The sequence below is a fragment of the Castor canadensis genome, chromosome 2, assembly GCF_047511655.1.
Source record: "Castor canadensis chromosome 2, mCasCan1.hap1v2, whole genome shotgun sequence".
NCBI lineage: Eukaryota > Metazoa > Chordata > Mammalia > Rodentia > Castoridae > Castor > Castor canadensis.
The window spans coordinates 54,911,466-54,925,300 of record NC_133387.1 but is presented as its reverse complement, the minus strand read 5'-3'; the positions used below and the strand labels follow the sequence as shown (position 1 = coordinate 54,925,300).

General features: G+C 33.8%; 1 protein-coding gene across 4 annotated transcripts in view; it reads right to left on the bottom strand.

Moving 5' to 3' along the window:
* Abcb1 (ATP binding cassette subfamily B member 1) overlaps positions 1-13,835 on the bottom strand; it is a 186,632-nt gene that overhangs the window by 44,884 nt on the left and 127,913 nt on the right. For all 4 annotated transcript variants that reach the window (XM_074064836.1, XM_074064835.1, XM_074064837.1 and 1 more), the window contains 2 exons: positions 5,582-5,706; positions 96-267 (listed from right to left, as the gene is read on the bottom strand). In XM_074064836.1, coding sequence (XP_073920937.1) covers positions 96-267; positions 5,582-5,706 — 297 coding nt within the window. The remainder of the gene's footprint in view (positions 1-95; positions 268-5,581; positions 5,707-13,835) is intronic.

The following is a 13,835-nucleotide window of genomic DNA, read 5'->3' as shown; positions in this document are numbered from 1 at the left end:
TACTTATTCAAAGTATATTCTTTTTAAGTTAAGACAACACCATTCAATTTCATTGGCATTTCCAATGATTTTTTTGTTACTCAACTATAACTTACAGTGAGCACTTTTCCAATAGAATATTCATTTGAGAGGACCAAGGTGGTCCCATACCAGAATGCCAGGGCATATGACGCATAGATCAGCAGGAAAGCAGCACCAATAGAAATGTTGGCTGTGATTGCTTTCTTTATTCCAATTCTTTTAGCTTCTTCTAAATTTTTATTATACCTGGGAGAAAGAATTAAAATTATTGCATTTAGTCATAAATCTTACGGAAATACATCAGTGTAGCATTATTGTTACTGAGTAGCTAGAATATGCCTAGCATATTCCTAAGTTTTTCCTAAGGTCCATACATTGATTCTATGATGTGATTGCTGTTTTATTGTTCTTTTTGTGGAAGAGGAAACAGAGACTTACAGAGAGTGAGTTATTGTGGGAGATCTTCTAAAAGTTTCTTCTCTGGCCTTAGCAATAACTTAATAAGTAAAGCAATATTTAGCAAATTTCTGGAATATGTATTATTTCACACATGAGTTAAAAATAGGAGCCATGGAGAAATTGTCTTCACTTCAAAATCATGCCTCTTTCATTAATTAGTAAACTAGAGATACAATGCTAGAACATACTAACAAAGAAATTTGCTTAAGCTGGTGGAGTGGCTCAAGTGGTAGAGTGCCTGTCTAGCAAGTGTGAGGTCTGGGGTCATACAAAAAAAATTAATTTAAGTCTCTGAAATTTATGGAAAGTAAGGAACAGTGGGACATTACACCTGTGAGAACATGTTGGGAGCTATGATTTGCTACATAATACCTTTTACTTTTTACATTTAAATAAGCTGTATAGAGTATCTTATTTCTACAGCTGTTTAAAAAATTACTGACCTACAAAAACTATTTGGCATTGTTAAAAACTCAATTCAAAATGGATCAAAACTTTAATATAAGACTGAAACTTTGAAATTGCTTCAGGAAAACAGTTCGGTATATAGGCAACCACTTTCTGTACTGGACTCCAATATTTCAGAAAATATAAGCAACAGTTGACAAATGGGATTTCATTAAGAAGTTTCTGTATATCAGAACAATAATCAGGTAAAGACACAGCCTGTAGAATTGGGAAAAAATATTTGACAGCTATTGATGAGACAAGGGATTGATATCCAGCATATATAAAGATCTTAAAAAAAACAAAAAACAAGAAGGTAACACACAAACACAGGAAATTAATGTGAGTCAACTCCCTGTATAGCTATTCTTATCTCAACCAGCAAAAACCCTTGTTCCTTCCTATTATTGCTTATACTCTCTCTTCAACAAAATTAGAGATAAGGGCAAAATAGTTTCTGCTGGGTATTGAGGAGGTGGGGGGAAGAGGGAGGGGACGGAGTAGGTGGTAAGGGAGGGGGTGGGGGCAGGGGGGAGAAATGACCCAAGCCTTGTATGCACATATGAATAATAAAATTTAAAAAAAAAGAATCTAATAAATGAGCATGTGAATTGAACAGATAGTGCTCCAGAGAAGTACAAATGACCAATTAGCACATGAAGAAATGTTCAACTTCCTTAGCCATAAAATAAATACTAATCAAAATGACACTAAGATTCCCTCTTACCCCAGTCAGATTGCCTATCATCAAGAAAGCAAACAACAAATGCTAGTGAGGAAGCAAGAGGGAAAAAGAAATCCTTATACACTGATGGTGGGAATGTAAATCAGCGTAGCCACTATGAAAATCAGCACAGAAGTTGCTCAAAAAACTAGAAATAGAACTACCATATGATCCTGTTATACCATTCTTGGACATGTACCCAAAGGAAAGTCAGCATAGAACTGAGATACTTGCACACTCATGTTTACTGTAGCACTATTCATAATAGCCAAATTATGGATTCAACCTAGATGCCCATTAACAGATGAATGGATTAAAAAAATTATAAATATATTTCAGCCATAAAGAATAAAATATAAATTATAAATAAAATTATATAGATACATAATTCAGCCATAAAGAATAAAATTATGGCATTTGCAGGAAAATAGAGCTAGAAACCATGAAGTTAAGTGAAATAAGCCAGACTCAGAAAAACACCACCACATATTTTCTCACAGAATATAAACCAAAAAAAAAAAAAGAATATGAACATAAATTCAGGACTGTTTGTTTGGGAACCAGCGGGAGGTGGAAAAAGGTGTGGGGAGAATGTGACTGAAGTACAATGAGAGGGGTCACAACGAAACCCACATAAAATTTTGTGAGAAAAGTTACAATGGGGGGTTAGGGAGAGAGGAAACAAGGAAGAGTAAAAGTTATTATTTGGCCTGATAATAAATGGTAGTCCATGATTATTTATTAGTGTGGACTTCTTTTATGCTTTCTATATACTGCCTGCATGCTCTTCCCAACACTTTCCACCATGGTTGCATGCTGCTAAGGTAAGGACACTGGCCTGGTGCTCTAGCTACTCAAGGCCTTTAGGTTGCAAGGGATGGAAAAATCAAAATTTCATCACATCTACAATATTGTAATCTAGTCGCGGCTCAAAAGTCTTGGCAAACACCTGTTAAGCCTTCAAAGGATAAATATAAGGAATTACACAAAAGGGAGGAAATTATTGCCTTGCAGAAAGTATCTCATTATTGTTAAAATAAAAGAAATTAATTCCATATAGAATTCGTATTTTGGGGTCTTTGATCCATTAAATACATGGCTAAATGAATACTACAAAACATTATATTTATTTGCACTGGAGGATTTGTCTAATCAGCAGGTAGGTACAACAGGGTTCAAGCCTGGACCCGATATGAACATGCATTCTTTATAGCCTTCAGGACTTCTATTTTTAGATAGCTACTTCACAAGTTAAAAAAGCATGTCAAATGAAATTTACATAAGAATCATATCCACTAAAGACTAAATTTAAACACAAGTTTATAATTTATAGTGATATGTAAATCCCCAAATTGCTAGTCATAATCTATGAACAAAAATTATTTTTAAGAAACATGTTTCAGTAAGATATATGTGTGTATATATGTGTGTATTTGTCCCATTTTAGGAGTTGAACTGAGATAATAACTCACTCAGCATAAATTTTACATGATTACATTAATGAACTTTAATGTCCACAACTCATACTCCATCATTTCCTTTATTTCAGCTCTTGCTTACCAAGACTAACCATTTCATGATGTGGTGTTTTCCTATGCAGCCCGAGGAAACATTTGCATGGGAAGAAGCAACAAGCAAGAAAACGATTTATTTAGATACCCAGAAGATAAATGAAAATAAGGGGGTAGAGGACATAAGAGATATAAACAATACTCCAACTACAAAGGTCTTTTGATTAGTTTTTCAATATAGATGTTTCTCATATAAACTAAATTTTAAAATTCCATTCATTAAAAGCTTGAGTATGGAAATAATAAAGTAGGAGTGACTGGGGCTAAAGCAATATAACAAAACATTAATGTTTAGAAAATACTACTTTTCATGACCATTGTGAAAATATTTGTCAATGGCGGAAGTAGCTACTTAGAACCACAGGGAACAATTTTAATTATGTAAATAGAATCCATTACTAACAGACAAGCATAACTGCAAGACACAGACAAGAAACAAACATTTTTAAAATAAGGAAAACAAAACTATTCTAACTACTGAATTAAATATTTTTACAACTGTAGTTAAGTTTCCATTCCAAGAGAGTCAGCATCTTCCTATACATGCCATTTTGAAGAGAAAGAGTAAGATGTTGATTGGATATTTATGTGGAAGTAGAGAAGGGAGAAAGAACTAGAAGGAAAGAAAACTTGAAGGAGCTCACATGGTCTAAGACTAATCTTGTTATTTTTACTTCAAGTTAAATCCCAAATCTAGGAACTTGTCACCCCTGTCCTGTCTCCATCAAATTCAGACCACCATAATCCCTCTCACCTGGATCACTGTGTCAGCCCTCTCATTGGTCTCCCTGGTCCCACCTTTCGATTGCTCTCACTCATTCATCAAACTTTTTACAAAGAAATGATCTTAAAACACAATGTGGACAGCTTGCCTTCTGTTTAACACCCTTGACTACTTATCTATGCTCTTGTAGTAAAATTCTAACTGTTCTCATGACCCACAATTCCCACTTTTTAGCCCCCATCCACCCAAATCTCCTCTCTCTCAATTAAGCACACAAACCTTATATTTCCCAGAACACACACAAGTTTTCACCCACTCAGGAAATTTGGAACATTCTTCTTCCCACCCATCTCTATATGCACTGTGGGAGGATGTTTTTCATCTCTCAGTTCTCAGCCAAGGTGAAATCTCCCCCAATGGGGCACTCCATGACCACATTTGAATTTGTCCTCATTCTCATTGGTTCCTTCTTTGATTTTTTTCAAAGTTATTTTTAAAAATCTGCAATTTAATGCCTCTCTAAATAGTTCCTCTTATGACTCTCTTTGGGTATTTTATCTTATATCAAAATAATATTTATTCTGCTATATTAGTATTTATTTATAGTAGTCTGTACTAGACTAGAATTTAAATTTCTGCTATAATTTAAGTTTCATGAGAGTATAGGCTTTATTTGATGGGATCTTGGCTTTTCATTAAGCAAGATTTCTTATTTTATTAGGCAGCCAAAACCGAAATAGAACATAGATATTACCTTTCTTTGAACTATGGCACAGAGCAGTCACAAATATTATCAAGTGAATAATTAAGTGCTCCGGATATATTTGTGCAGTGTAAAAAATAATTCTACAGTATTTATTCATGTAGGCCCAGCTGAAGTCAATCAACAGAACACTGCCAGAATCAGAAAAGCCCAGACTGTTTCCTACCCTTATCAGGCAACTTCACAATCCCTCAAAATAATATAGTTTAGTTTTTTCTACTTTTAATACATATTCATAATATTAAGATTGTGTATCAGATATAACATATTAAAATTTAAAGATGTCTGTGACAAATGAAAAATAGTTGGATCTAATGAATATCACAAATTTTGATAAGTCACCATCTATACTCTCAGAAATCTAATGAAAGGGAACAGTCATGAGGATAATATTAAACAACATAAAACATAGTTTGACTCTTTGAACAAGTGTGCCACTTGGTTATATTTTTATTTTTCAAATGATGGAGTATGTCTCAACTAAGTAGGAACCTGGACAAGAAGGGAAATGAGTGACAGATTAAAATGTCCCAACTGATCTTATGCAAAATACTCATTCAATCTTAGAAAATCAACAAGTAGCTTGGTAGGACAAAAATCATCAGAGATATGGAATACATTGCAGCTTTAGGAAATTATTTTTATGTCACTGTCCATCTACAAAACTCTAGAAAATTCTTTGAATTACAGCACATAGGCAGAGTACAACTAGAATTGTAACTTCTCAAGAATATCAGTCATGCTGTAATATCCCCATTAAGTTATCTAAGGAACATGTTTATATTGGAAAACACTCTTATAATTAACATGGAAGAGTCTATGAGATGACCCAGAATCAAATATTCCTAGCAACTTAAAAAAGAAACTCAAACCTTTCAAGTTCTTTCTTTTGTCCTCCAAATGCAATCACAGTCCTAATGGCTGCTAACACTTCTTCAGCTACTGCTCCAGCTTTTGCATATGCCAACAGTTCTTTATCAGTAAATGAAGATAATATCTGTTGAAAAATGCAACTTCAGATCTTCAAATATATTAACAAGTTATAAACACACAAATGCTGCTTGTATATTAATGCATGTGAAGAACAATATCTTTGTTTCAGTTTGTCTTTCCTCATGATGTTCTCTATTTAACATACATATTCATTCTGTAAGCCACTTCAAATTCTTTTTGGATTGAATGGTACATAATAAATTAGATTAGTTGCAAACTTTCCCACTGAAAACATCATGGCCTCTCATCTAAATAAATATAAGTGAAACTTTTGGGGATGCTAAATTTCAGAAAAGAAAATATATAACACAGTATAATCATAAACAAATATAAATAGGCATTATGTCAAGGAAGTATGTTGTGTGCTCCTCACAGCAATTGTTAACTGCACTCTGGTTCAGAAGTGTTAAGGTGGAGGCTATCGGAATGCAGGGGACCAAGTGACTTCAAGAAGGCTTCTCTTGCCAGGGTAAACACAGAGTTTCCTCTGCTGCTGCTCCTGGGAGAAACAACACTTTCAGCTACTAGGGAGGTCTCTGTTTCCTAACTGCTCTTTGATCCTTCTGTTTGGTTCCTGAGCATTCATTCTGTAGACAGAACATTCTGGTTACCTTATATGCACAAAATCTCATTTATTCTTCTCAACTGCCCAGTGAAACAGGTATTACATTTTACATAGGAGTAAGTGGAAACATGAGTAGTTAAGTAACTTACTAGTGAGCAATATTCAGAATTCAAGTCTGAGCCTATATTGCTTCAAAGCCTGAATTAATAACCCTTCAAGTTAACCTATCTCTGAAACCCACCATGGACATGTGAACTATTATGACACTTCCTATTACAATTACCCAAATAAACTATAGTAACTATCACTAACCCATCCCTTTTCCAAAGTGTGATAATTCCTTAATAAAGCACAGTAAGTATTAGAGACACATGAAATTGTTATTCCATAAGTTAAAAGCATCTAATACAAGGCACTTTTGTATTGTTCAAACTAATACGTTCAGAAGCAGTATTTTGGACCACTACAGGAAATTTTGATCACTTCTTTAAGCCACTTTTCCAATTCTCAATGTAGGTTTAGTTTTATAAAAGACAGTGTAACTATTTCCAGAGTAGCTGTGCCATTTTACATTCCCAGCAGCAATCTGAGTGATCCAGTTTCTTTGTACTCTCTCCAGCATTTGCCATTTCATTATTTTTTCTTCAGCCATTCTGGTAAATGTGCCAGTGATATCTCACCACTGTGGTTTAATTTGTATGTCACCAATGGCAAATGATGCTAAACAACTTCTGTGTGCTTATTCTCCATCTGCATGTCCTCTTTCTTGAGATGTCTGTTTATGGGTTTTATCCTTTCTGTAGTTGGATTTTTTTTACTAATGAATTTTGAGAGTTCTTTATGTATTTTAGATAGTATCTTTGTCAGATATATGATTTGCATAAAACTCTTGTTTTTAATTCTCTTCATATGGACTATCACAGAAAGTTTAATGTTGAAGTCTAACTTTTCCTTTCTTTCCCTATTAAGGATCATACTTTTAGTATCAAGTCTAGGAACTTTGTCCAGATCAATATCCCAAAGATTAACCTCAACTTTTTTTTCTCTGAAAGTTTTAGAGCTTTAGGTTTTACATTTAAATCTGTAATTCATTTTTAATTAATATTTATATGAAGTTTAGGTTGCAGTCCTTTTCTTTATTTGGGGGGCTTGGATGTCCAATTACTCCAGCACCTTGTTGAAAAGGCTGGCCTTCTCCCATCAAATTGCTTTTACCCCTTTGTCAAAAATAGGCATAGCATATTAGCATAGGTCTATTTCTGAGTTTACGATTCTGTGTGATCTATGAGTCCATCCCTGAATCAATACCACACTGTCCTGGTTACTATATATACAGTAAACCTAAATATCAGGTGGACTTCTGACTTTATTCTTCTTTTTCAAGATTGTTTTAGCTATTTAGGGCCTGTGAATTTCTATGTAAATTTTGACAACACATTTTTCTATGTTTACTGGAGTATTTGTAGGGATTGCCTTCAACTTATAGATCAGTTTGTAAAGAACTAACATCTCTATGCTGAGTCTTAATTCATGAACACACTGTCTCTCCCTTTATAGGTATGTGTTAATGTAAGTTGTAAAGATTATTTGGAATGGTTATTTGGTATGTTTTCATTCTTGCTTTTTTTTTTTTTTTTTTGAACAGTACTGGGTTTGAACTCAGATCCTTATGTTCCACTACTTGAGCTATACCTACAGCCCTTTTTGCTTTATAGTTCAGATAGGGTCTTGAACTTTTTCCCTAGTCTGGCCTCAGATCATGATCCTCCTACCTACAGCTCCTGCCCCACTGGGATTACAGGCATTAACCACTATGCCCAGCTTGTTTTTTGAGAGAGGAAGGTAGTTAACTTTTGACCAAACTGTACTTGAAATGTGATCCTCCCATCTCCACCTCTTGCATGTAGCTGGGATTATAGGCATGTATCATCACAACTATTACCTTTCTGAATTCAACTGTTACAGATTTTTTGTAGATTCCTTGAGATTTTTATAAAAAGTCATCCAATCCATAAATATACAATATCTTATTTCTTCTTTTCAACTCCACATACCTTTATTTCTTTTTTTTTGTCTTACTGCACAGCTAGAAGTTCCATGCTTTGAAGAAAACAAGTAAAGAGAAAGGACTTCCTCATCTTATTCCCAATCTTAGGGGGAAAGCAATCTTTCACCATTTAACATATTAGATATAGGTGTTTTGTAGATGATCTTTATAGAACTTTGAAGTTACTTTGAAATAACACCCCTCCATACTAAACTTCTGAGAGTTAGCATCAATGAATGTCAGATACTGTTAGATGTGTTTGTGTCAAATGAAATGATTGTGGGTTTTTTGTTTGTTTGTTTCCCTTGAGTCTTTTGATAGAGTAGATGACATGGATTGATTTTCAAATGTTACGTCAGTATTACATAGCTGAAATAAATCTCACTAGGTTATGATGTGTAATTACTTTTAAACATTGCTGGATTTTGTTTGCATATATATATGTTAAGGATTTTTTTTGCTAAGTTCATGAAAGTTATTGGTCTATAGTTTTCTCTTTTGTATTTGATTAATTGGATTTGGCATAAGGGTAATACCAGCTTCACAAAATGAGTTAAGAAGTACTTCTTCCTCTTCTTTTATTCAGGGCAGGTTGTATTGTTAATTCTTCCCTAAATATTTCATAGAATTTTCTAGTGAAACCATATAGGATTCCAGAAATCTTTCTCAGCAGCTTTGAAGTTACAAATTACATTTCTTCAATGATGAAAGGCCATTCAGGTTGTTTAGTTCAAATCAGTTCACTTAGGGTATAATGTGGAATATTCAAGATATATAAGAGGTATACATAAAATAATTGATTCTTAAGTTATCAAGTTTATGAGCATAAAATTCTTTTATCTCTTTAATATCTACAGGATTTCTAGTGATATTCCCTGTATTTAATTTCTGATAAATTGTCTTTCTTGTCATTTTTTTTGTCAGTTTCACTCACAGTGAAGTCAACTTTATTGATCTTTTGGTGAGCTAATTTTCTGTTTCATGTATTTTCTTTACTGTTTCTATTTTCAATTTCATTGGTTTCTGTACTTATTGCTGTTTCCCTCTTCTACTTGATTTGGTTTTATTTTTCTACTTTTTGGAAGGCGGTACTAAGGTTTGCACTTAGGGTCTTACACTTGTCAGGCAGGCACTCTACTCTTAGGAGCCAAGCCCCTAGCCCTTTTTGGTTTAGTTATTATTAATTTTTTTAGCAGCACTGGGTGTTTCAACTCAGGGCCTCAGACTTGCTAGGCAGGGGCTCTACCACTTGAGCTACTCCGCCAGCCATTTTTTTGTGTGTTGGGTATTTTCAAGATAGAGTCTGGCTTTGAACCATGATACTCCTGACCTCTACCTCTTGAGTAGCTGGGATTACAGCCGCGAGCCACCAGTGCTCAGCTGATTTAGTTACTTTTTGCATGGGGTCTCACATATATACCCAGGCTGGCCTGGAGTATGATCCTCCTACTTATGTTTTCCACATAGCTGGGATAACAGGCATGTAACACCAAGCCTAGATTTTATTGATTGAGATGGGGTCTTGTGAACTTTTTGTCTGATCTTATTGCCTTCCACCTTCTAATTGGTATGCACCACTGCACCTGGCTTTTATTTCTAGTTTCTTAAGTTAGGCACTTAGGTGATTTGAGAATATCCTCATTTCTAATACAAATATTTAAAGCTATAAAAATTTTTCTATTAGCACTTCCTCAGCAGCATCCAAAATGTTGTTCTATGTATTATTTTTTAAATTCCTTTAAGACTTCTTATGTGATCCATGAATTATATAAAGGTATGTTGTTTAATTTCCATATGTGTAGAGATTTTCTTGCCTTTCTTGTTATTGGCTTATACTCTGATGCTGCTATAATCAAAGAAAACACATTTTATGGTCACAATTAAGCTTGGTGGGGTTTTTTTTGTTTGTTTTGGTTTTCTTGGTGTTTTTTTTGCAGAACTCGGACTTGAACTACTCCATCAGCCCTAATTTTTTTTTTTTTTTGTGAAGGATTTTTTGAGATAGGGTCTCATAAACTATTTGCCTGGGCTGGCATCGAACCTCAACCCTCCTGATCTCTGCCTCCTAAGTAGCTAGGATTACAAACGTGAGCCACAGGCGTCCAGCACTGAAGTTTCTTGAAGTTCCATATGATCTATCTTATGAAGAGTCTTTCATTAGTACTTAACAATCAAATAAGAATAATATGCACCCCACTGCAGCTGGATGCAGTGGTATAAAATACCAATTAGGTTCTTATTAATTGTGTTATTAAGATCTTTAGGATCATCATGTCCTCCTAGTGGGCAAATTCTTATCATTATGTTATGTTCCTCTTTTCTCTGTAGCAATTTTCTTTACTCTCAAGTTTAAATAATCAGATATAATAGAGCCACACCTCCTTTTTAAAAAATCAATGTTTATATGTCTTGCTCCTTACTTTTACTTCTCCTCTATATTGGTGAATTTTAAGTTTCATATAAGTAGCATATTCTTTTTAATCAACTTCACAACTTTTCTTTTAATTAGTCTACTTAAAAATTTACATTTAAGGTACTTAATGATTAGCACTTAAGCCTACCATTTTATTATTGTTTTCTACTTGTTTCCTCTGCTTCTCATTCCCCTTCTTTTTTCCTGTTTTTCTGTGGGTTATTTGATAAATTTTAGGATTTCATTTTGATTTATTTGTAGTATTTTTAAGCATATCATTCTCAATGAGTATCTTAATGGCTTCTCTGGATATTATGACATTCATATGTGACTTACAACATTCAATGGTATTAATATTTTACCACTTACACTTTTGAGGTCAGCCATCAAATGTGATTTATAAGTCTCTTTGGGAAAAGGAAAGATATTGTGTATATCCAAATTTCAGCTCTTTCTGTTGTTCCTTTCACTTGCTGATGCTCTGATGTTCCTTTTCCAATTATTTCCTTTTTTTGAAGAGCTTCACTAAGCCAATCTTTGACAGAAGGTATACTAGTAAAAGTATTTATTTTTTTGATCTCAAAGTGCTTACCTGTCATTCCTAAAGAATAGTTTTCACACTTGATAGCTTTTATTTATCTTTTGAGTACCTGAAAAATATTGTGTTACTTCCTTCTGGCATTCACAGAATTTCAGATGAGAAAATACATTATCATTCAAATTGTTGTTCCCTAATAGACAATGTGTTGTTTCTCTCTGGCTTCTTTCAAGAATTTTTTCTTAGTTTTCAGTTTTCAATATTTAATTACTATGCATCTTGGCATGGATTATTTTGGGTTTATCCTATTTGTAGTCAAATCAGCATCTTCAATATACTGGAAGTTTTAAGCTATTAGTTCTTCAAATACTCCTTCAACCTCACTCTCGGGCTCCTCAACTTATGGGACTCGTGATGCTTATGTAAACTTTGGATCTTTTGTTATTGTTCCATAGGTCCCTGAAGCTCTTCATTTTCTGTGTTATAGACTGGGAAATTCTTTTATTCTATATCCAGGTTCACTGAGTCTGTCATTTTTATTTACCTAGATTAAGCCATGCATCATGAATCTTAGTAATGTATCTCTCAAGTCTCTAATGTCATCTTGTTTTTTTCAATAACTTTCATTTTGTGGCTGGTACTTTCTATTGCCTCAAAAGAATTTATAATTAACTAGGTATTTTTATGAGAGCTGTTTTAAAATCTTTGTCAGATAATTCCAATATCTGATTTATCTCAATGCTGGAGTCAGTTAAATGTTTTTGTTTTCTTATTCATGTTGTGATTTTCTAGGTTCTTTTATGATAGGTGACTTTATATTATATCCTGGGCATTTTTACTAATATGTTAGGAAACTGTGTTATTTATTCATATCTTATATTTAACCTCATAATCTCCCTCTTTAGGTTTAAGATGATATTCTTAAATATTCTATTTTGGTAAGCTGTGGGTCCAGTGACCACTTAATGGTTAGAGCCATCATGGGATTATTTTGGTCAGCTTGTTTTCTCTGGATCTGCTAGAGCTCCCACTGGCCCTGGGTTTAGCTTCCTAACAAGTAGAGGTAGTTTTTTAAGGTCAGACTACTAGGTATCTTTTGGTAAGCAAAAAGTGTGGTGGTTTCCTCTACCAGTGCCACCTACCTACCCCAGGGACTCTGGGCAGAAGAAGAAAGTCTTAAGCACATGGATACAAAAGGACTTTCAAGGCCACACTGATTACTGTGACTAGAAACCTTCTTGTTCTTCCTACTTGCTTTGCTCACAGGGACAAAACAGTTTCCCTAAACTAGGCCATATATGTTTGTTAATATGGCTGACAATTAAAGAATTCCAGAAATGTGCTTAAAATTATACCAAAAGATTATGACAGAGCTGCAATTAAAGTTTGGTTGCCAGCAGACAGCCTAGATCTCCTTTTACTAAGTAAATAGTATCTGAGGTAATGTAAAATTAATTACTAAAAGATTAAGTTATGGTCTGCTCTCCTAACTGAATTTAGAATGGATATCAACACATTTTAAATAATTTTTCAATTAATGCTGATGTGAAGAGTTTACACCTAATGTTCAATGGTCTAGTACACAGAAAAATCAATTAAAAGAAGCTCTGCCAAATATTCTGGCTAACCGATAACCACCAGGAGCACCATTTACACTGGTATTTCTCTCAGTGACAAATTAACAGAACTCTCAGAACTTCACTTTCTGCTTGTCTAAAATGAGATAATATCTATATTTCAGAAAGATATCACATATATTTATAGGATATAACAAATATGGATATGCTCATATCCATAAAGGATAAGAACATTTATTGTTTCATAATGAGAAAAACAATATCCATCTTATAAGGAAAAAGTTTTAAAATGTCTTAATATTTACAGGCTCACTTATTTCGTGATAAGCTAATCTTTGCTTGGATATCCATTACTTATTTTTTGCTTCATGTATTTGTATGCCTTCACTAAGTTATGTGGAATACAACAAAAAACTATGTGCTAAGCCAATCTCTCCACCAAATACCCACATATACATCAAATCATTTAATAAAATGAATTACTTGCCAACCTATAGAGGGAAAATAACTTTAACAAAATCATTGAAGATGTGTACAGAGATTCTTTCCCTGAAACTGAGAGAGGGAACTAATGGCTAAGGATTTACATTTGTTCAGGGCTACAGTGTATCTATTTTTACAAATTAAGTTCATAAAAATAGGTTTGAATATGTATAACTATAGAGGCATTTACAACATTGACAAAACTATCAATTTACAAAGTAAACAAAATCTATAAAACAATTAAAAAAGGAAAATGTTAATTGAATACTTGAGTTGCTCACTGAACTTGAATCTTTACTTGGCATATGAACAAGGCATTGTGCATTACAGGACATAGGTCTTTAGAGTTCACATGTCTTTTGTATGAAGGCGGAGGATGAGATGGAAGAGCTCCTTCCTTCTTTCTCATACCTTCCTCAAATAATCCAAGGACATGACCAAGGAAAACATAGAGTCTGGCTCACCTGATTTTTAAAGATTTAAAAACAAGTATCAAATTCAGAATCAGGG